This window comes from Penicillium arizonense (genome assembly GCF_001773325.1).
Source record: "Penicillium arizonense strain CBS 141311 chromosome Unknown PENARI_contig018, whole genome shotgun sequence".
NCBI lineage: Eukaryota > Fungi > Ascomycota > Eurotiomycetes > Eurotiales > Aspergillaceae > Penicillium > Penicillium arizonense.
In genome coordinates, this window is record NW_019173295.1 from 310571 (window position 1) to 334133 (window position 23563).

Genomic DNA, 23563 nt, shown 5'->3' on the forward strand with positions numbered 1-23563 from the left:
AGCCATCTACGTGAAGTTGGTCTTGAGGCTTTCGTGAAGGACATAATGTCAGGTCAGGGGACCAGGCGAGGGTAAGAGTGAAATGAATAGCACAAGTTAAAGGGTCTTATCTTCGCGAGCATGACCTAATCCAAGCAATTGACTTTACAAAGCGAGCATTTCCCAAGACAAGACCGGTCAAAGCATCGTGGGGATACACTCTCCAACGTACTGGAAAAAACGCCTCTTAACTATGAGTCTTGCATTAAAATTCTGGACCCGGAACCCCCGGACCGTTCTCGTTCTCTCTTATCTCTCCTCTACTGACCTCCAATGGCTTGTCCAGCTTGGCTGCCTGTGCTTCCCATCTTACGCCGACGCCACATCCATTGTAAGCCGGGAGACTGCAAATTGCGGGAGGGTTAACTTGAGAATTCCATCCAGATAAATACAAGAGAAGAGAGACAAAAGAAATATGAAACTCCGGGATCAACTCCTCGAAACAATGATTGCTCTCCACAAGTCAGACTTTATGCGTTCCTCGGTCCTTCTCCCAAAACCAATGATAAAAGCTCTTCCACTCAGCAGCCTCATCCTCAACATAATCACCCACCAATTCCGCAGTCTCATTAACGTCTTCAGATAGATGCGAGACAGGAACCTTCAGCCCAGAAGAAGCATCAATACCAGAAGCCTCCTTACCCGCATCGGCAGTCTCAGCAGCACTCGCCGAATTAGAAGTCATATCAACAGCCACTCCCCCAGACGTCCCAGCCAAAACCCCCTCTGCACCTTCTTTCGTGCGTTCGGCTAGATCTCGCGCTCCCTCTCGCGCAATTTCGGTATACTCCTCTGCCTGCTCGCGCGCACGCTCGATGAGTTCCTCTGGAGAGGGATAACGGCGCATTAGCATTAGGAGGAGATAGTAGCTCTTGATAATGGAGGCGTAGACGGCATCTTTGGCTAGCATTGTGAAGCCATGCGAGAAGAAGCCCTTGAGGACTTCACCCTGGAGACCGGCGTAGAGGGCCTTGAAGCCGTCTTTGCGAGCGATTGTTATAACTGTTGAGATTATCTGGGGAGTGAGGGTGCTGAGGAGGGATGATTGCGATGCGGATTGTGGAGATCCAGATTTGGATGTGGACTTGAGGACTTGAGCTCTGGTCTTGGCAAGGGAGAAAGGATATGTAATAGAAGAAGCGGCGACTTTGCTCAGCGCCGCGAGAAGAAAAGTCACAGCTGGCGAGGGTTTATCACGTTTTGCGCGTGGTAGCAGAGCCCGCTTCAGGAACTCATTCAGGAAGAAAGTGAGAGAAGGGTTCAGCGTCAGGATCAGGGTAGCCGAATACCCAGACCAGAAACCCGCAAGACCCTTCTCCTTCTGAATCTGCGAAGCGATATCACCCGTCGATAGACTCTTCTTATTGCCCTTTGTCCGCGCAGCAGACATCTGCTTCCGGGCAACAATATTCGACAACGGCGTAGTGAACAACTTAGCAAACGAGCCAGCCAGAATGCCAACAGCGAGCTCATCAAATACAGGAAGGACAATATTCTTACCCCTCGCCGCTCGCTCAGCACCTACACGTGCAATAATCCTTTTTTGTCGAATAGCGCTATAGGCAAGGAAGAAAAGAAACGAGTCGGCGACTGTCTTCCACGTATCTTGCACGAGACCGGGGTAGAAGCCGCCGATACCCTGCTGCTGGTATATTTTGCGAGCGGCATCGAGGACACTAGTATATTCTTCCTCTTCTTCGTCACTATAATTGTCCGATTTCTCGGTCGAGTCAACATCTTTTCGTTTCTGAGTTTGAAGCCGTGCTACTATCACATTGAGTGGGTAGACGACGACGTTGGAAATGGCTGCGCCGACAGCGCCGGCTGTTGCATTTCCTAGAGCTGGGAGTGCCGGACCGCGGCCGGCGGCTGATTTCCAGTCGCGTGGATCGTGGGTTTCGAAGCGGTAGGATGGATGGTAGACGTCCTGTTTGTTTGCGTGTTAATGTTAGCTGATAAGGATGCGGAGTAGGGGTTGTTGATATGGGAGTGTAGTGTGGGCATGTGGGGATGTAAATGTACCAGTTGGGACTCGTATGAGAGTTTGTATTCTGCCATGGCTGGATGACTAGATGAGGTGATGCGAACAAAGGACTTCACCTGTGGTGAGTCCGGGGTTCAATGGGATTGATGCTGATAGGGGTGGATTGGGGCCAGTAAATTTCGGAGCCTTGTATTAAGTGGTATACATGAGATGGACAAGGATGTAGTAAGTCCGTATTGACACAATAAGCATGGAAGAACAACCCTTTATACGAACGTGAAGGCCGAGGTTGAATTGCGGAGAGATCGATTACATCATGCAGATCATGTGGTCTGTGCTATCAGGCCATACTCACCGCTTCATATTTACGGAGTACAGTACTTCATCTACAAAGAAATCATAAGACTGACGGCTATTGTTCATTTGAACACACGTAGGAGATACGAAAGAAGCACATCAACTGAGGACTCAACCGTCCAAATAAACCCCGGGTCCCACCCATGGAATAGACGACCGAATCCAACCCATAAACCCCGTAACCGATTCATAGCGATCAAAAAAAGAAAGAAACCGTCGCACCATAGCGCATTAAAAACCAAGCCAAAGAAAAAGCAGGAGCAAAGACACAGGGAGTAACTGTATCCCAACCACAAAAGTGATCAGATTTAACCACCGAAACCGTAGAGGGTACGGCCCTGGCGCTTGAGAGCGTAGACAACATCAAGCGAGGTAACAGTCTTGCGCTTAGCATGCTCGGTGTAGGTGACAGCGTCACGAATGACAGACTCGAGGAAAGTCTTGAGGACACCGCGGGTCTCCTCGTAGATCATGGCGGAGATACGCTTGACACCGCCACGGCGGGCGAGACGGCGGATGGCGGGCTTGGTGATACCCTGGATGTTGTCGCGTAGAATCTTGCGGTGGCGCTTGGCACCACCTTTGCCGAGGCCTTTGCCGCCCTTGCCGCCTGTGTATTTGTTAGTTTATATGTCAAGGTGGAGAGAGTGTGAGGGAGGGTGTGTAGACAGGGAGGTAGAGACGGTGAGGTCAGGTTAGGAGGGGTATATTGTGGGAGTGGAGGGGAGGTGGTGGTATGGCGAGGTCATCATAAGATGGCCGTGATGTATAGCCCTTGCCCAGATAGGCAAGGTGTGATGCAAGTGGGAGCCTGAGGCAAGATCACGTGCATCACAGGGGAATCACCACATCCCGATCGGGCATTTCAAAGACGACAACACGATGAGGTAGAGGTGTAGCGAGCGAGAATAGAAAAATACGTACGTCCAGACATATTTTCAGTCGATTAAAAGATGAAATGAATAAAAAAAAGTGATGGAAGACGTCGAGATACGTCTTCGTGGATGAAAAAGACGCGGTGATTGGCGATGGAGAGAATGGGAAAAGAGAAAAATCAATAAATGGCGGGCGGGAGAGGGGAAGACACTTAAATAAGGGAAAGGGTGGGAGTTGGGGGGTTTAGGTAATCTCCATTCTGCAATGCGGCGGTCATTGGCGACCGGGCGGGTAGGAAAAAGGGCGTTATGAAGGGTCGGTTTCCAGCGCGTCAATCAGACATGGCCGAGCCCGCATTTTCCAGCGTGGAGCGGTATTGATAGTCACGTGGTGATAACAGGTATTCGACCGACGATAAGGTGATATGTTGGAATCACGTGGTGATAGTGATATTCGTATATTTCAATACATACATACCAGCTCTATTGAATTATTGCCTACCGTTATACATACTACAATAGCTGCTCCAGTCGTGTTCATCATGTTTCGTGTCATTCAAAACTACTCAATGCCTCTCGGGCAGTCATGTATCAGTATCTTTGCATCTTCGCATCAACGTAAATCCACAGAAGTGGAACGTATCGCAGGAAAGCAGCCAGAGAGAAATCGAAAGGAAACAGCAAAGAAAAGAAAAACGCAATTAACGCGAAAACAAACTCGGAAAACACTACCGGAACACCATGCAATATCAATGGAAACCCAGAATCTGCAATGCATCGAAATCAAGAGCGGAGGCGGGCAGACTAAAAACTTTTTGCGTTGAAAAAAAAAGGCCATCTGAAGAATAGCAAAGAATCGAAAATGCCTCGAAATCGTAACGTCATCATGCGTATGGGAACGGCATGTAAAAGTGGAAAAACGTAAAAAAAAAGAGAGGATGACCGCACAACTGAGATGGTCACATCGATAATTTCTCTCGATGCGAGAATGGCAACAAGCCAGGCAGCGAATGATGAATGAAATGTCCGCGGTTTATTATGCATCGCAAGACAGTCGTTCATAGACGAAGCTGGTCGGCCACTGACGAATAAAGAGGTTGGAAGGAAAACCATCATCGGATCAAAGGGCGCCAATAGGCGTGTTGATAAAAGGGATCGAAAATGAGTCAACGGATCTGTCCATATCCATGCAAGAACTCCCAGATTGTCTTCACAGACGTCAACGACATGCATCAAAGGCGGAGGAGTCATAGCCAGGGTTCAAGACAGTTATGAACAGACCATGTTTACTCACCCTCTAATCACGGTCGATGAGTGAGGGTCATTCATGAAGCCGCGATGAAAAGAATAGTGGAACGCCATTGGGGAAGGCGAGGGGCGTGGGGAAGTACGGGGACTGTGAGAGCGAGGTTCGCGAGGGGCCTCAATCACAGGGGCCTTGATAGGCGCCGGAGAGCGAGGCGAAAGTGGCGGTGAAAGGCACGCTGCCACAACGATGTGTTTCGGGGCCTCACCCTCCCGAGCGTTGAAGGTTGGGTTTGGGCTCGGTGCTGGAGCGGAGCCAAACTATTAATAGGTTAGTAGCTGCCCAAGTGTGACGTGGCACGGAAGACTCACGAAGCAATATTTATCGACCAGTTCCTGATAATTGGAAGACTCGAGGCGCGGCTTGCTAGATACCAGTGAGGAAGGTTTCAGATCTTCCGCACGACCGGTGCGGACGGTATCGCTCACTGCAGAAGCATGGCCCTGCGCAAAACCAGCTTTTTTGGTCGGCTTCTGCTCCGCGGTCTCTCCAGACCTCGCACGGGCAGACAGGGCAGTCCGATCCAAAGGTGACTTTGTCCTCATGGCAGCAGACAACGACGCTCCAAAGTCGTATCTGTTGCCGAATGCTTGGCGACTGGTGTTCTCGCGGCGCTTCGGCGGTGCGACCGTGTCGATCTCATCCGAAGGGTTCCGTGTCAAGGGAGCGCCATCGGCACCGTTGAAGGGATCCGAAAATGCCATCTTGCCGCCCAGGTCGGCAAAGTCATAGGTCGACGGCATTGAGTGGAGACGCATGCTGTGGGTGCTGGTGAACGATCGGCTCCGTGGGAGAGCTGGACGGGACGAACCAGCAGGCTTTGTCGGGTTCGCCTTGGGCACTTTGTGGAAGTCGACCTGATAGTTCATGCTGTTGTTGTTGTCCCAGTATTCCTGGCCACCTACGTTATAGCGGATGCACATGAACATAGTCTTCGACTCCAGGTTCGCTTGATCGTTCAACTTGATGTCGAACGAAAAGCGATCGTATCCGTCGACAGCCTGCTGGCGTCGAACATCATGACAGAATGTTGCAGCCACTTCCGAAGTCGTCCTCCAATAATCCAAAGTGAATCGAGCAGTCACATACTTCTGGAAGGCGAGGTTGGCCACAGCCACAGTTCCGACCAAAGTGTTCTTATCAGCTGACAAGAACAAACGTTCCAGACGAACCGGTGCGTGCGACGAAACATCCTTGGGCCAATTCGAAAGCCGAAGCTCCCAATCCCATGATGGACCTTTTGACTCGGCGCCACGACCAAATGGAAATTCCACCTCAGTATCATGGGTGTCCACTGGAGAAGTTTCCGTGCTCACAGCCAGGGGACGGTCGAGCTGCAGGAAGTGTCGAATATGTTCCAACTGGGAGTCAAAGTGAACAGCCTTGGAATACACTGGAGTACCAGGCATACTAGAAGGACGTCGTCGTGCCGATGCGGGCCGAAGAGCCGGGCGAACCAGTTCACCAGACTTCTTCCGGACCATCGGGGGCTTCGACGACATCTCAACATCACTTTCATCGGGCGAGCTCGTCAGGGCCTCTTCCCGGCTGAGGTCAATGGCGGTTTCGGTCGATGACCGCGAGTGAGTGATCTTACGAGCTTCTTTACATAACGGCGGATGAGCCGGCTTGGGGGGCTTTGACTCGGAAGCCATCGGCACACTCGATGAGGGCTTCGCCTCTCCTTGCTCAGGGCCCATCCTTTCCGGGGAGCTCTCCCTCCTTAACTTGATTGATCGGACGGCCGCCTCCAGCTCGCCCAACTTGATACCCTCACCTCTGTATGTCGACTCCTCATCACTTGAGTTGGGTGCAGATTCAGGAGGCGAGATTACCGCCCCCGGGGGAATGATGGCATTGTTTAACGGTGGCGGGGACTGACGGAGGCTGGCATGTGGGTCGATGGAGGGAGAAACGCGGGACGTGGGCTCCGAAGTAGAATGCACCGTCTTGGTATTAACCGAAGGACTCCTCCGATGCCGACGAGTATAGGATGTGGAGGAATATGATCGGGAGTTCTGCAAACGTCCTGAGGCGGAGCGACTCACGTTAGGTCGCTGTTCAGGTGAGTATTCGATGTGCTGCGCGGCGAGCAACGGCTTCAACGGCGCAGTGTATGGCATCCGGCCGACTTGTGTGCTTCAACACAAGAGGAGGGAAAGGTAGGAAGAACCAATGTTTAAACAAAGGAAGTCCTGAATCTCATTGACTGGGAAGTGGCGGATCAGACATATGAGCCAAAATGAGGAATGAATGGTGCCACTCGGGAAAGAACGAGTCAAGTCTCACGGGGTGACACCAGCAGAAGAGGGAGAGAGGGATGGATTATCAATCCTACCTGGACATCGAGTGGCGAATGCAATATCAAAAAGTATAAGTATAAAGTACAGTCAAAATGTACAAAAAAACGAAGAGTCGAAACCCCGGCCCGTAGAAAAGAGGCGATGGAGGGCGCTCAAGTATGTTATAGTGGGACCAAAGCCATTCCCGCTATGACCGTTGATAAGACTAGACTGATATTTCCGGTATTTTATAGCTTTTTTCTCAGGTCAGTGCATTGGATTATCCTTTTTTTTTACTTTTTACTTTTTTCTTTTTTACTTTTTTGCTTTTTTCCCTTTTTTTTTATATTATTTCCACCTTTATGCAGGCCATTCTAACTTCACATTCCTCGTACTCTACTTGTACACTATACCCCTATCTTCTAATTGCCACTTCCCAAATTCTCCGACATGTGAGCACGAGCGACGATCTCATATACGGGGCCACTAGCGGACTACAGAGCTCCCGTGTTCCCTGTTTTAGACCTGACGTATACTGTACAACATTCGCAATTCTATGGAGATCAGTAATAAAATTACGTGATGTATAGTTCTCTTCTAGCTCTCCTTTTACTTCGATTCTAGTCCTTTATTTCAGCGTTTACTTCTTCAACATGAACCCGCTCTTATCAGTCCGCGGAGAAGCCCGGGAAGGTTAAGTCAGCACCCAAGGTTGGATCAAAACCAGTTTGTTCTTTACACACAGGTAAGGGATGTACTACGCTGCAAGCGCTGGAAGCATAAGATCCACCCAACCCTCCTAGTGCTCCCCCTTCGCGCGCTACACTGAGGCTAGATTGATGAACAGTATGTATTTCTTTCACGTTAATTACAAAGAGAACGGAGTTCTTCCGATCGCGAACTATGGTCGATACGAAAACACATAACCCAGTACCCAGGTTGAACAATATTTAATTGCGAGCTGGTATGTATGGAATTTTCACTGTGACGTGCATGGTGCAGTTATATTGGCCATTTGGTCTGCTGTACTCCGGAGTTTGGTGGATCGACGAGGCGTAGTAACATGCACTCCAGGCTCCACCGAACGTCCCACAAAGCCGGATCTGGAGATGTGCGTGAAGATATGAGATGATGTGATCGAGAGACATCGAATTAACATGAAAGATACAGATTAGAGAGTATAGATTAGAGATTAGCATTTCACGTTTCACATTTAACATTTAAAGATGTGGATTAAGAGAATCACGAATATATGATGCTACTCGGCTATAGAGTGGTATTACCACGGAGTGTATGACGTCAAAGGTGTCTATGACAGTCTGTGCCTTGGTTTTTGCCTCTTGGCACAAAGGCCCAGACCCCCCCGATCGCATATCAATTCCTTTCTACCTCCCCCAAGGTACATGTATAGTATGTCGATTCAATCAGGTTATAGAAAGGGGTCATCTACTCATCTACAGAGAATGAAGATCTAAGTCGCCAGATCTACACCTTACCGTAAGACTACTACAGTATACAGTATAAGTACGACTATCATACATGTACTGTATGCATGCCAGGAAATATCTGAATCATTTAGTTCTCCGCCGCGTTTCACGATAAGCCCCCCGGGTAGTGTCATTTCCATGTCTCACCATGCAGGAGGAGTGGGACTAGGGTAGTCTTGTATAATTAGATATTTGTCGAGCTACGAGCTATGTTCTAAACGCCCATGCGCCCGGGCCATAGATTAGCGGCGCAGAGTTTTTATTTGCCACTCCCAACAAAACATGTGGCTGTATGGCGCTGGGTAGTAGTATATTGATATATTGCGAGTGTGCAGATTGGCGAAAACTTAAAAGAGTCTCGACTTTGAGGCGTTCATCTGACCTCGAAATTTCTGATCTGCAAGGTGTTGATCTCCAGGTTTGAGGCCCGCAACGGTCGTGGAGAGCGTCTCCAGTTTAATTGACCCCTACCATTGTCCAGATGAACATCTCGGTGAGGCGACATCCCGAACCCTATCCCCGTGCTCCGTGCACTTTTCGTGCCGTTATTATTTGCTTTTTCTTTGCCTTTTTCTTCGCCGAGATCGGTCCACTGAACCCCGAATCAGCTCACTGGCCCGTATAACCCCCCCATGGTCGAAGCGCTGAAGCGGTCAACCCACAACCTATCACGACATTTATTCACTGCAAATGAGATCGGAAAGTTCAGCCTTAGGATCTCAGACCAACAACCCCTGCTAATTGATTTAGACGTTGAAGCACTACACCGGAGCGGTGAGCTCCAGGAAACCCACCGCGTCAACAGTTCAGACACTGCAACTTCCGCCGAGGGCGTTACCGTGGCTGAACCTTGCTCGGTCCCCTTGCCGGGGCATAGCAACGGCAAAGTCACCGATAGCCCTCTTCCAACCCCAATATAAGCTTCTCTGCTCCATCCTAGTCCGATAAAGCACCCACACGCTTTGGGCAGCGGGCTATCCTGCCCTCCAGCACGCCAAGCGACTACACTAATGCAAAGCAGAAGCAGAAGCAGCAACCATGCAATCCAGAACACAATTGTGAGGGGCATCGATGAGGGGCAACACTTCTCCTATTCCTGGAGAGCTCAAGCTACTAGCTACCCCGCGGGCAGACCGTGGGGAGTCGCGTCCGCGTCAGCTCTCTGGATACATGGTCAACCTCGAACGCTCGGATATGAAGCGGACCCCGCGCAGATCTGGGGGCCATGCTGACTGCGTACGAGGGCTCTGTTCATACCCCGCGAGGGGATATACCCCAGGATTGAGGATGAGATGTGATTGGTATAGGAGTTTGTTGGCGTAGTTGCCAATGGGACCAGGCGGTTTGGATTGAATTGGTTTACTGTACTCGCTATCTTACCCAGAGCCGAAGCCAAAGCCAAAGCCTGGGCATAGTATAGTAAAGTCCAGCAGAGAGAAAAGAAACCATCATCCGATTAGAATATTCCCAAGCCTACAGAAACATGAAGATGTGATTTCAACATCCGCCTCCACAAGAGCGAGAGCAAGTTGAAAATTACATGGTCAGCTCACCAGCTAACATATCAAGACATCCACACACCACTAATTTTCATTGCCTGTTGCACAGGGTGCACAGCGTCCACCGTTTCGACCCTTTTCACCTTTGGGAAAGTCCCTTTTGATGAGAGCAGATACGGCGCCAGCGCATGATTGGCCAAGATGCATAGATAGCTCGCGCAATAAGAAATCGCACGCAAGAAGCGCATATGGGCTGACAATGCGATGTCGCACGTCACGCAAATCCCAAGCGCCTCTTCTGCACTGCACTGTACAGAGCACCTGACCATACCAATATCCCTGTAGGCCTCACACTTTATCCCAAGGGGAATCAGCACAAGCAGGACGCAAACTGTTGAGAAAGTGGCACCACATAGGACACTTGGCATGGTCCAACCACCCGAGGAATACCGTATATCGTACCAGGGAGGGGGAAGGCGATCAGGGACAGCCGCTTTAGTCAGTTTGGGATAGATGCCAAAAGTGAAGTATCCGTAACAGACAGACACAGACCGGGAGACACAGGCACGGGCCTTGCAAACATAGCCCGCAGGTATATGCGTACATGTAGGTAGTATAACGGCGACGACCAATAGAACCTCTCAAACCGTACATATAAAAACAACGCTAAAAGGCGAGGTATACTTCAGTGCCCCACGCTTATGCACATGCGAGACAGGCGCCCAGGGTAAATCGACCGGCCAGACTGGAGGCGCGGTAGTCAGTGCGCGATCCCGGAACTACGACTCGACGGATGGCTGTGGGGGCGTGGATAGCTTGAGTCTGCACTGGCCGTACACTAGACGCTGCATTAGTGCGGCGAACTGACAATGGCCAATGCATGGGCTAGAGGTCAGTGCATGGCATCATCTGTTTCGGTGTTGATTTCAGGGGCTTATGGTGGTTACGGTGGTTTTGTTTTTACTCCGATTCCTCCGAGACTCTTCCGCTGATACAGAAAAAGTATGGGGAAGATGTACAACCTTGCAGGTGTACCCCGAGCCCCGTAGGTCTCCACTGAATCGTATCTGCAATTGAGGTGGAAAGTGGAAATTGGATGTTGGGGCAGTTTCTGTTGTTTCTGTTGACTACCACCACGGCTATCGCTACTTACCACCACTGGCCCTAACTTCGCGGCAGATAGATTACCTAAAAGATAGTCGATGGCCAGGCCATCCTAAAATAGACCAGCAATCCAGCCCTCTAAAACAAACACGCCATTCTACTAGCTAAAGCATTGGCCTAATCCGTAGTTCCCGTTATCATGGAGACGGGAGAGGCGTTCTGTCAGCGCTATAACCAGGCTAGAACACAACACATCACATCACAGCCCCTGAACAGGCAGGAAATCGCCGGGTATCGATATCCGTCGGCGACTGAGATAAGGCGGGGGTACAGCGTGAAGGGAATTGGGTTGCGAATCTGTCACCCGCTGTACTATATTGTGAAGCGCTGAGGGGAATAGTGATCACCGTCTTATCAGTGGGGTATAGAGAGTCTAGAGTGTACGAACGGTGACCAATTAGTGTTTAATGGATCGTTTGGCGGAAATGGTTGATCATTTACGCTATCCTAGCTGGCTTTCTTTTCGCATACCGCGGGCTCTAATCATGATCAGATCTCCTGGTCTAGAAACAGAGGGCAATAGCGAGGGAGGAGAGAGTGAAGACGCCTTCAATTGCGGGGTGCATCTGCCACTTCATCATGCTCAGATATGATACACATGTTGATGTTAAGGCTGTAAGTTATGAGTATTCCGAACTGGGCAGGTCAATACATTATGCGCCATTTGTCAGGAGATATACACCCATGTCACTCCCGTACTGCCAACTGTCTATTCTCCTCGCTACTGTACGTCCCGTATATCCGGATAGACACTTGAAGCTCATCTTCCCCTCCCAAGCCACAACCCCAGATATCCAGCTCCCCAGACTTTCCCCACAAGCCCAGCAAAGTCACAAACACAACTCAACTCCCATGGCAAATGACATTTGCACCCCCGACGTTCCGGCACGCTCAGATCCCAAAGTCAATTGTTCTTGTAACAGCCACCCCCTCCTTCACCGCTGTCCAGGCCCATCGCCACGGAGGCGAGATACAGAGGTTTAACCTCTGGGATCCCTGGTGGCGGTAGCACAAACTTAGAAACTAGAACAGCACTGAAAATTCGAAAGATGAAGGTTTCTCGGGCTAGGATATCACCGCTCGGACGTTGTATCGCTTTGTCACTGGTACCTCGGGTAGGGGGACGTGTCCTGCATTGTTGTGCGCTGGCCATGAAGAAAATCCTTATAGTTGGGTTTGCAATGGTGGTATCAAGTGATATGTATAGAAGTGTGTAGAATAGAGAGCCTTTCTGTTATCTCTGTTCAACATAGATGGGGTTGCATTCTTTGCTATGCAGTTGAGCAATAGCCCAACTTGGATGAGTAGTTAAGGGCTTATACTGATGTGGCCGGTGTGATGATATACCCCAATGCTATGCAGTACGGATATCTTGAAACCTCTATGCTGATTCTCTTTATGCTCCCAACCATTAGCTATTGTGAATATGCGAATAGCTTCTTTGAAATGCACAAATATATTCGAATTGCATGTTGGGCACATATAGACAGAGGCGGTATTCACTGATGTTTCAGCTGACATGACTCGAACATCAAACTCTTCATTTGACACAACCCAAGTTCCAAAGGCACATGTTCTTCTCAATGACTTCCGGAAGACATCAAGTGGCACAAGGGAACAGTCCAAATTGTAAGGTGAAGCTGTAAGCGGGAGATCACCGGTGGAGCCAACTTCCCACAATCCACGGGTGACCTCACCGTCTACGGAGTCCGGGTGTTTACACTCTTTACACCATGTCAGTCCAAGGTCCGGGGATAGCAGACCTGGAAAAAGAACTAGTCTGCTCAGTATGTACACTTCCATTCCTTCTACCCCCCCTTACTTGGAACATCTGCTAACATTCCAACCCCTCCAGATCTGCACCGAACTCCTCTACCAACCCCTAACCCTCCTGGACTGCCTCCACACCTTCTGCGGCTCCTGCGTGAAAGAATGGTTCAATGCCCAAGCCTCGCGACGACCCTCCCCGAGATTCACCTGTCCCTCATGCCGCGCCGATGTCCGCGGAACTCGCCCAAATGCCACGGTGACAACACTCCTCGATATGGTGCTGGGCGCGCACCCCGATCGCGCTAGATCGACAGAGGAAAAAGCGGAAATCGCCCAGCGGTATACACACGGCGAGTCGGTGTTTCCTGCGGTGCCTTCGGGCGGCGAGAGTGCGGAGGAGGATGACGAGGACGATAACCGCATGTTGCAAGAAGTGCGGGAGCTAAGTCTCCGGGAAAGTCGGGCGCAAGCTAGACGGGAGACTCGGCGGACTGCGGGACATTCGTCGCGGACGAGGGAAAGAAGTGGACATACCGAGAGACATGAGGATGGGCGGTCGAGACGACGGCGGGAGGACGATGCCCGACAAGGCACGTTACGGCCTGGGGATTCCGAGCGGACGCGTCGTATCGAGCACCAGTCTAGTCTGCGGTCACTGTTGAGTCTGTCGTCGGATGCAGAGACAATGGAGGAGGAGATCTTGCGGCAGATTCTTGAAGAGGGCTTGCTGGATGATATCGATCTTGATAATCTCGGACCTAGACAAGAGGAGGAGCTGAGTGAGCGCATTGCGGATGCGTACCGCCGGAGACATATGCAGGGATCTGGCTCGAGACAGAGACAGGAGCGGAGACCGTCGCCCGAGGGGAGTGCACGAACGCGGACGAGGTCACAGTCGGCCCAGAGAGCGGAGGCAGCGCCTGCTCCGTCATCTCGTGAACATGGGGACAGACGACCACCGATATCTCGACCACATTTGTTTGACTCGGCTCCGTCGCGGCCGAGTATCTCGAGTCATCAGAGGCGCAATTCGGAGGTGACTGGGCGCCGACGGACTTCGCCTGTTCGGTCGAACCAGGCGTCTGCATCGGATGAGGCTATACGGCCTGCTGTTCGGGCTTCGAGTGACATGACCGCGGATCGGGTTCTTGGTTCGCAGACTGCGAGGTTGAGATCTGAATCATCTTCGGCTAGGACGCGGCGTGCTACTGAGTCGGAAAATGTCTCTGGGGCATGGATGGCTGCAGGACGAGAACGAAGCTCTTCCAGGCAGGTCTCTAGTCAGTCTGCTACCAATTCTCCGACTGTCGCCACGCCGGCAGACCACACCACTCATTTGTTGTCATCTCCACTCGTTCCTCTTCGATCTGAGAGGAGATCCAGGCCTTCTTCGTCCAGATCTAACATCCCGACAGCGCCCAATGTACAATATCCTGAACCGTCTATTTCATGTGACGGATGTGGAAAAAGCGATATCCAATACACCCTTCACAAGAGATGCACACAGTGCAAAGGTGGAAACTTCCACCTATGTCTACGCTGCTACCGCGAAGGACGGGGTTGTCTTCGATGGGACGGGTTTGGTGCATCTGCGCACACGACCTTCCAAAAAATATTATCATCCTCCACTCGACGCCCAGTCCAGATTCCCGACAGCGGTCATATACTAGTCTGGTTCAAATATCAACGCCCTTCAGAGACATCCCAGCAAACAATCAGCGGAGAGAGAGTCCTGACCAGCGAAAATCCCGCCAGCCGCCTGCAAAGCGGCCTCTTCTGTGATACGTGCCAATCGCCGGCAAATGACTGCTTCTGGAAATGCAGCAAATGTAACGAGGGAGACTGGGGCTTCTGCAACAGCTGCGTGAACCAAGGAAGATGTTGTACTCACGCACTACTTCCCATCCGACGCATTGCCCACAGCCCGCCCCCATCCACATCATCCATGGCTGCATCAGAACCAAATCCAAATCCACAACCCTCTGAAATGGAGAGCTACAAGATCCTCTCCTTCTCAACAAACTGCGACATCTGCACATACCCCATCCCAGCCTCGAACACCCGATTCCACTGCCTAGAATGCAACCGCGGTGACTACGACGTCTGCACAAACTGCTACCTGAAACTCGTAGCCACTGGCAAGATAAACAAAGAAAACGGCCACAACGGCTGGCGCCGCTGCTTAAGCAGCCACCGAATGATAATCGTCGGCTTCGAAGACCGCGAAGAAGGCCAACGCCGCGTGATCGTCCGCGATTTAGTCGGCGGCCGCGCCCTAAAAGACGAGCATGTCATCCAAACTCAGTCCCAATCCCAGTCCCAGTCACCAACCTCATCCCCAGCCACAGGCGGCCCAGTCGCATCCCCAGAACTGGGCATAGGAGACTGGAGCTGGAAAGACGGACCAGAGCGCAGAAAGAAAGCCTCACGACTCCGAGCCGGTCCTCCATCTTCTATCCCCGGAACGAATGTCTCAGCATCCGACCTCTCAACCACTGCTTCGTCAAGTCCAATCCAGAATATCCCACCTTTCCGTCGTTTCCCACCGGATGGCGGTGTAGGCCTCATCGTCCATGCTTTGTGGGCTTTCTACCCTGAAGATGAAGTTGAAGATGAGCTTGTTTTCCCCCGTGGTGCGGACATTACTGAGGCAGAGAATATTAACGATGATTGGTTTTGGGGGTGTTATGCTGGTCGGACGGGCCTGTTTCCCGGTTCGCACGTTGAGGTAGTGCGTGAGGTTAAGTAGATGGATGGTCCAAGTCGTTTTATGGTGCATGATTACGATTATGATGACCAGATTTATGAATTTGATGTCTTGCATTATGCATGGTTTGAGTGGCACTTCATTGTGTACTGTTAGAGTTGTTTGACTGTCTCAATCATAGCTGGTCAATCTTATGATCTTGTTCGCTTAATCTTTCGAGTACGTAGCTATTGACAAAAATGCCACTTGTGTACATGAATTACTGAAGCTAAAAGCTGTAGGTCTCAAGCACATCTGCACGTTGAATCAAATAGATAAAAGTTGCAACATCAGTGGAAGTACAATAAATTCCATCCTGGATATAGATCACATTCATCATCTCAGATCATGGTATCTCAAAAAAGTCATAAGAACATACAGGCATACAAACATCAAATATATACAAACGAGAAACAGAAACATTTACTCAAGAAGAGCAACCATCAACCGCCCATAATCCCCAGAAGTCTCACCACGCACCCGATCAACTAAATTCTTCCCAAAGCGATGCTGATAAGCCCGCTTGACCATCTCCTTATGATTCCGATCCCAATGAACACGAACAACACGAATAACAAGACGCTCATCCTTAGTTCCCATGCCACGCATACATTCATCTAGCAGGATCGCATCCCGCATAGCCGGATCCGTAGCAGAGCGCAACATAACAAGCAGTGCATCTTCCATATGGCCAGAATATTCCTTCTCGATATGTTTCTCAAGGGAAGTATTATACCTCGACTGGAAAGTCTGGCTAATAGCACGGAGCTCGGCATTAGAAGCGCGAGCGAAGATAGCACATGTCTCTGTGATATTCTTCTTACCCTGCAGGGAACGTACATCGGCTTCGATAACCTGCGGGTTGATAGGCATGGATTCCTCATGGCGCGCAGCGCGGATGACAGTCGCGAAGAGATCGCTCGTCTTGAAAGAGAGGTCGTTCTCGACATCCTTGGAGAGGGAGCGCTTGTATCGCATTTCGTAGGCGGTGCGAATGGCATTCATATCCGCGTTTGAGCGGCCCAGGAGGATATCATTGAGGAGCCATTCTTTCGTGCCTGCGCCGTCGATTGCCAAATGTACACTTTCGACATCGTGCATGAGCGGTCCTTCGACGACTGCTAGGAGTCCGTCGCCGAAGTAGCCGCCCGTCTCGGATTTGACGTCTTTGTATAGATCCCGTCCGAGGTGCTTGGAGTATGCATCACGGACAGCCGCCATCTGGAGGGGATCGAGACGCGCCAGGACTGCAATGAGGGCCTTTTCATCGGTTCCGAATCCCTTCATTGCTTTGCGCAGCTGCTCTGCCTGCGGGCGAAACTCGCCTGGCGCGACTTGGCCCGGGATGTAGCCGAGGGATGGTGTTGAGGGCACGGCTTGAGGTGGGAATGCCCCGCCTGGAGGTGGTGCGCCGTATCCGACTGGGGGTGGGCCCTGGGGGAAACCGGGTCCGCCGGGTGGTGGTTGGTTCTGGGGAGGGGCATAGCCGTGAGGTGCCTGGCCATATGGCGGTTGCGGGGATGGGGCGTGATACCCTGCTGGGGGTTGAGGAGAGGGCGCGCCGTACGGGCTTCCCTGGGGAGGAGCACCGTAGTGACCTTGTTGGGGTGGAGGGTAATGCCCTTGCTGAGGGGGGTAATGGCCTTGTGGGGGAGGGGGGTAGTGACCCTGTGGCGGGGCGCCATATTGCTGTGTTGGGTAGGGAGGCTGATGATAGCCTTGGGGAGGAGGACCCGAGGGAGGACCCTGGGGAGGTCCTTGCTGTGCGTATCCTCCGTATGGAGGTTCTGGATACTTGGTTAGTGCTCATGCCAAGGCTCCGGGGATATGTCTCTGAATGGGTACAACTTACGGTTAGGGGGATAGTAAGACATGATGTGAAACTGTGTAAGAGACAAAGGTCCGTGAGGGGTGTCTTATGTTTATATGTGCCTCGTTCGGCAGTGAGATTGTGGCGCAGTAAGTGGGGGCGTTCACAGCCTTGCCATTTTCTAGAACTGACGTCTGCCAATGTTTTCCGTAGGTTTCTGGCTGTTCTATTTAAAGATGAATATTAGAATATCCCAAGGCTGAGTATCTACTAGGTGTTTAATACAGTAACTTATGTACTGTATGTCCCCTCTATCAACTAAACAGTATCTACACTACCCCACTAGATCGGATATATAACTTGGTGGAGATCAACACTTCATCCCTTGATTAATTTATACGCAAACCCTGTTCGATACACTTATACTCAAGTTCTTGTATACGTATCGGTATCCATCACAGCTTCATCCATTTTCCAACCCCTCCAGCAACCCCCTTTTTCACTTCCGCCTCGGTAAAGGGCATATCAAAGCCGCCGGTGATCGCAACCCCATTCATGAGTCGGAGCTGGAAACAATCCTTCTCAATGGGTATTTCTTCAAAGTCTTCGGGCTGTAGCTGTAGCTGATCGACTGACTCGAGGGAGACATCGGCACTGGTAACAGAGAAAGACTGGGTGAAGGTGCTCAGCTTGCCCACGAAAATGTATTGGGCTCCTTCGACTTCGAATTGACCTAGGATTTGCCCTTTGTCGCATGTGAGGGTGCCGTTTCCATGAGGCATCTAATTTAAAATGTGAGTATATTGCGTGGGGATGATGAGAACCCTGGAACACACTTACTGTGAAGCAACGTTCCAAATGTTTGACTGACCGGAGGAAAGAATCAAGGGCGAGGTGGTCAATTCGTCCTTAAGGTGTCTGAGCGAAGAAGAGCGGTCAGTCTTTGGAATGTTTAAGGCGGGGGATATCGTGCAGTAGGTCCGATGTCATACATGCAGGCCAGTGGGGAGCTCTCTTGGCCTTGTTGATACATGTATGGTGTTTTTCACCTTATCAACATGCAGAACACGGCATGATATGCGCACTACACGGGATACTTGTCTAGGTACGTAATAGGAACCGTTGCTAGTTCATCCATACTGATTCCCGCATACGAGCTTGGAAATTCGATATATAGAGCCCCAAGGTTCCCGGAAAGACTGACGTACCTTTGGGGGCAGAATTCTGTTGTAAAATATGTCTCACATTTTCAAAGGTGCCGAATAACACTATTCAAAGGTACAAGCTGCGCTCATATCATTGGATAGCGTTCGCAATATATATTCGCAGCAGCATCCAGACCCGAAATTGATTTTCAACGCATGCAGTCTCACATGTAAATGTTAAATATCCCTTATAATAAAACACCATACTCCAATTTACCGACCCTGAAGCCCTACTAACTACTAAGTGTGCGTAGATATAAAGCCAAGCTTTTCCGCTATGATTCCTCTCGGCTAACCCGATGCGGCTAGCGCGAATCCCCTAAGTTTCGGCTTGCAATGCTGAACAGGCTGCTAGATTCCTCATGGAATGTTTTTGTATTGCATAGGCCATCCCAGGTCCATCTTGGCTCCGTAGGATCTTAGGTGCCACCTTGAATGATCGTCATGTCGACCATTCCCCAAGGCCGTCGGTCGCATCGGAAGTCGCGAACAGGGTGCTTGCAATGCAAGAGGCGAAAGGTCAAGGTAAGAAATCAATCAAACATTTTATGGGATGGAAACTCATACTTCTTTGCCAGTGTGATGAGACCCAGCCACATTGTCGCAACTGCAACAGACATGGGGTGGTTTGCTCCTTTGCCAGACCCTTAACCGTGCCATCTACATCTCAAGTGGACCTGGCAGAATCGCCCAGGTCAATATCTGGCCCAGAAAGTGCAGAACCGGTAATGGCTTCCAACACAGCTCAAAATTCCTCAAGTCTACCAAGTCGGCCAAGTCTACCAAGTCTACCAATGGTGAATCCCTTCTCTTCAACCCTTGCTGTTTTCGACTTGGAGCTTTTACACCACTACACAACCTCAACCTGCTACACATTATCTCGAAGCCCAGCAGTTCAAACCATCTGGCGCGATGTGGCACCGCGCATTGGATTTGAAATGCCCCCAGTACTACACACTATTCTCGCCGTTTCCGCGCTACATCTAGGTCACTCGGATGAATCCAGACGCGAACGCTGCCTAGCTCACGCGCAGATGCACCACAGCATCGCCGTGAAAGAAATGGTTCCACTAGTCTCATCCCTCGCCCAAGAGAATGGCGAGGCACTGTTCCTGTTCACCTCCCTGACGTGCATGTTCTCATGCGCCAAACCAACCAAAGCAGGCGATTTCTTAGTCCTATTTGAACAGGGCACACTCTCTGAATGGGCTCGCCTTTTCCGGGGAACAACAACAGTCATACAGAGTGGTGGTGAAAGTCTACGCAACGGAAGGCTAGCACCTATCTTCCTGAATGGATCCTATCTGGCAGCTGCTCATCGCGCACCACAGGCACTTGAGCATGGCAGACCACATATCTGGGAGTTACAAGAGATGATGCAAAGGGAATGTCCTCTTCATTTACCAGCTCGGAAAATCTATCAAAACACATTAGATGAGCTTGCGCGGACTTTGGGTGTTGCCTTGAAAGCTGATGCTTCTTGGAGGCTTGAGACTGCCGATGTGTTCCGGTGGCTTCTAGATGTGTCAGATGATTATCTGGATCTCCTAAGACAGGAAGCACCGATTGCTCTGATTATATTTGGATATTGGTGTGCATGTGTTCGACAGATTGAGTGGATGTGGTGGATGGAAGGTCTCAGCCAGCGCTTTATGACCCAGCTGTTGTCTGTACTAGACCCCAAATATCGAGAATGGCTTTGGTGGCCCCAGGAGATTATCAATACGACTCATGTTACATCGCCTTGAACACGAAAATACGAAGTCATGTCAGTAAAATAAGAGCCACCAAATGGACCGCCCTTTGGCCAAATACAACAGGGGTAATAAATGTGTACACGGTGCTAAGAAGTATTGGACAGTCTCTATACGAAAGCTTCGAAGCGAGTGTACCCTTTCATGCATTATTTCATCAGAGAAGTTCAACCCGTTTACAATCAAGTGGATCAAGTCTCCGCTTCAACGCCACAAAGAAAGCTAACGATTGGCGCTAGCGCTAAACGTGTTCCACAATACCGAGCCGCCACTTTATTTGGTATAAATATATCGTCCACCAAAAACACTTACTCACTAAGCATGATCATGGTTTCTCTTTTCCTTAAGTACCTAGGGCGCCACGGTATAGGATACTACACGTGATCTGATAAAGATCGGTTGGCTCTCGGTTGGCCCATCAGTCAGTTACGGCCCCGCAACTGATTGGTGACTAGCATGTCCGTAACACATTACTTGACAGTCTCAATTCCTATCAACATTTTCATTTTCATATAAGGGTTCAAGTAAATCTATATCTATCTTGAAGCAGGGCTTAACGTTGCACCAGATACTGTTTCGTTCTGCCCATAAGCGTTGCTGATCACAAACGTATACGCCGAACTAAGGACAGCCCTAGCTGCCATCTGCCTAATTGTCCAGATAGTGCCGCGGTACTTGACTTGCATGCCAACATGACATCCGCGCTAGTCAGGTGTTACTAAGCATTTATATACAAATGTGCCTCAACACGATCAAAGGACCTAGAATATAAGACTTACTGCCATTTTGTGTTTGTTCCTTGGGTATGCGAAACTATTGCGTGTGGCTATGGTAGGCAGCCGGCGATAGCGGATGCAGATTGAAGAACCTTTCGAAGTGACCGCAAAAATTAATGTTTGTATAATTTAAGCTGAAGAGAGGAGAAGAAGTGAGTGTTGGAAAGTTGGGAAGTTAGGGGAGACGATACTTAATATGCTTCTTCCTTGGCCTCTCGTTCCAATTCTTTATCAAACCACCATCTATCTTCATAGTATCACTAGGCCCAATCATCTATTGCATAATAACTTTAGCTCCTGCACTTGAGCTGTAGCCAAGAAGCCTGTAAGCCACCTACTTGTCTCTTCAAAAGCCATTATTGCAACCCTTCATGCTTTTAATACGTGGCACCTCTTAGGCTTCGCGTGTCGGATATCATGTGGTATTTTCATAGGCCCTGAGCGCAGGTTAGGTCAATTAGAGACTATGTCTCTCATCCATTAGGTGGGTGAACTAATACGAGGATTGTGCCTAACCGCTGCCTTATCTATCCCACTACTAATCTACGTGCTGTAACAATTGTCCTTCTTCCTCTAGTGCTTATGTGCTGCTTAGTTCCTATCGCTTTGCTTGACAGATGGTCTGGTGTGATCATTAGCTACACACTATGGAGGAAATAATAGAAGGAATATAGATAGAATTACTTAGTAGGCTAGATCCACTTAACTTATGCCTCCTTTCCACTGCTACTCGCCCCCCACCGTTAGCTAGTATTAGCGGGGATGTGCTAGCAAAGTACCAAGAACTGCCTAATTCTGTGCTTAGGGCATATAAAAACACCATATGATCTCAGACACACGAAGCCTAAGTGGTGCCACGTATTTAGAGCATGCGGGTTTGCAAAGTGACGTGTGAAGAGACAGGTAGGTGGCTTAGAGACTTCTTAGCTACATGCGGCTGAGATCCCGCGTTACTTCTAAGCCCTAAGCCTCATCCCATTGTTGTCGGTTTGAGGCTCCGCCAGAGCAATCAATCTACCCTGGCTAACTACCATGCATTATGTGTTCACTTCATCATCATGATCCGAGACACTAGATACCTCATACATCAGGTGATACATGGCATAATTCAATGATGTTAAGAGTTGCAACGCTGTAAAATTCATACTGATTACGACGGAGCTGTACGTCCAGGGTTGAGTATGTTGAGAGAGAAAATACGAGACGCAGAGTGATACGCTTTTTTGGCAGCCAGGGATAAGATAAATTGGCGATTGGTGTTGGGATAACCCCTGGGTGGAATAGTACTTTATACCCTTCTCTAGAATTACTATATCTAATACAAAAACAGTTGGACCTCGTCCTCCTGTGTAATATGAGGAGTCCTCAGTTATAGTCTCAAGCTATCACCCTCATCCGTCAGAGCACTAGCACTCTCATATTGCGGTTCCACCGTGGGTGTCGTGTTGTTCCCTAGCTCAACCCCCTCATGATCAGGCCTCGGGTGGCCGGGCTCATAATGATCTCGCTCCTCCCATCTTGTGATCCCAAATGCATCCGGAGAAATATGATAGGCTGGTCTTGTCGCTATAACTGGCGTCCGTGAGGAATGGGTATCACTCAAGGAACCACTATTTAGCCAACTACCACCAAGTACCTGCCGAACAAGTGGCCTGAGCATGGGGAGGCAGACTGTGATCATTGAACAGCAGAGTTCTGTTTGAGTTAGGACGACTTGAAATTACATTCCAGTCAGCTTGGCCCTTAAGTACATAGTTTAATGGGGGGAGAAGGAGGCATACATCCTGTGACAGCATTCTGAGCCGAGATCATAATAACAATAAACCGAGCAAGGCCCGCAAGGATCGTAACTAGCCCGATGGCGAATATCCCCGCTATCGTATAGAGTTGAGGTTTCGTTACATGCAGGTTAGGGAGGAGGAAGAAGGGCAGGACGAAGACTATTTTCTCAATTAGTCGCAATCAAGGGTAAAAAATTAGAGAAATAACCTCGTACGCGACATCTCTCCCATAATATTCAAGGCCCAGAATACACTGAATGTTTCCCTATTTGCAAGTGCGCTGCATGGGTTTTGTGGATTCCTAAGAAACAAAAAGATAAGTAACTTCAGCTTCATAATCAAATGGAGAGCAAACTAACCAGTTTATTGGAATCGGAATACACCACGCAAGAAGGATGATAAACGATGTAATGAATGCAAGTATAATGTATATGGTTACCACCCATAACGCGACGCGCAGCCGGGTCATAATTTGGGGAAAGAGGTAAAAATAAAAAACCGCCATGCTGAGTTTGGTAAAATATAGTCCTGTGATCCAGAAGAAGGCGCTGACATAAAGAAGCTGCATTCATGTTTAGAGTCTGTTGGAGCGTATATGTAATGGTCTCACCTCTTGCAAACTGCTCTGTGTCTGGAGATCATTCATAAAGCCAGTTCTAGCTCCACTGTTCACTATAATAGTGTACAGAATAGTTGATACAAGTATAGAACACCAAGCCGTTACAACG

The 23563-nt window shown here is 49.8% G+C and overlaps 7 protein-coding genes across 7 annotated transcripts; 2 read left to right on the forward strand and 5 right to left on the reverse strand.

The window, feature by feature from the left end:
- Positions 1-502: 502 nt before the first annotated feature.
- On the reverse strand, positions 503-2097 carry PENARI_c018G04200 (putative mitochondrial carrier protein; the record flags this gene model as incomplete). Its single annotated transcript, XM_022634535.1, has 2 exons — positions 503-1966; positions 2062-2097. The coding sequence occupies 2 exons, from the start codon at positions 2095-2097 to the stop codon at positions 503-505; spliced, it is 1500 nt and encodes a 499-aa protein (XP_022485479.1).
- A 591-nt stretch (positions 2098-2688) lies between these two features.
- Positions 2689-3314, reverse strand: PENARI_c018G02951 (histone H4; the record flags this gene model as incomplete). The annotated part of the gene is made up of 2 exons (XM_022634511.1): positions 2689-2990; positions 3305-3314. 2 exons carry the CDS (start codon positions 3312-3314, stop codon positions 2689-2691), a joined length of 312 nt encoding a protein of 103 aa, XP_022485494.1.
- A 507-nt stretch (positions 3315-3821) lies between these two features.
- PENARI_c018G05626 (protein phosphatase regulator GAC1) lies at positions 3822-6684 on the reverse strand (the record flags this gene model as incomplete). The annotated part of the gene is made up of 3 exons (XM_022634568.1): positions 3822-3828; positions 4550-4821; positions 4873-6684. 3 exons carry the CDS (start codon positions 6682-6684, stop codon positions 3822-3824), a joined length of 2091 nt encoding a protein of 696 aa, XP_022485516.1.
- Positions 6685-12726: 6042 nt separating this feature from the next.
- Positions 12727-15512, forward strand: PENARI_c018G10501 (SH3 domain protein; the record flags this gene model as incomplete). Its single annotated transcript, XM_022634655.1, has 4 exons — positions 12727-12780; positions 12849-14117; positions 14179-14341; positions 14461-15512. The coding sequence occupies 4 exons, from the start codon at positions 12727-12729 to the stop codon at positions 15510-15512; spliced, it is 2538 nt and encodes an 845-aa protein (XP_022485474.1).
- Positions 15513-15932: 420 nt separating this feature from the next.
- On the reverse strand, positions 15933-17383 carry PENARI_c018G09854 (uncharacterized protein; the record flags this gene model as incomplete). Its single annotated transcript, XM_022634643.1, has 2 exons — positions 15933-17296; positions 17362-17383. The coding sequence occupies 2 exons, from the start codon at positions 17381-17383 to the stop codon at positions 15933-15935; spliced, it is 1386 nt and encodes a 461-aa protein (XP_022485592.1).
- A 391-nt stretch (positions 17384-17774) lies between these two features.
- On the reverse strand, positions 17775-18352 carry PENARI_c018G08868 (uncharacterized protein; the record flags this gene model as incomplete). Its single annotated transcript, XM_022634624.1, has 3 exons — positions 17775-18101; positions 18171-18237; positions 18312-18352. 3 exons carry the CDS (start codon positions 18350-18352, stop codon positions 17775-17777), a joined length of 435 nt encoding a protein of 144 aa, XP_022485654.1.
- Positions 18353-18968: 616 nt separating this feature from the next.
- On the forward strand, positions 18969-20272 carry PENARI_c018G05458 (Zn(II)2Cys6 transcription factor domain-containing protein; the record flags this gene model as incomplete). Its single annotated transcript, XM_022634565.1, has 2 exons — positions 18969-19049; positions 19103-20272. The coding sequence occupies 2 exons, from the start codon at positions 18969-18971 to the stop codon at positions 20270-20272; spliced, it is 1251 nt and encodes a 416-aa protein (XP_022485522.1).
- Between the last annotated feature and the right edge of the window lie 3291 nt (positions 20273-23563).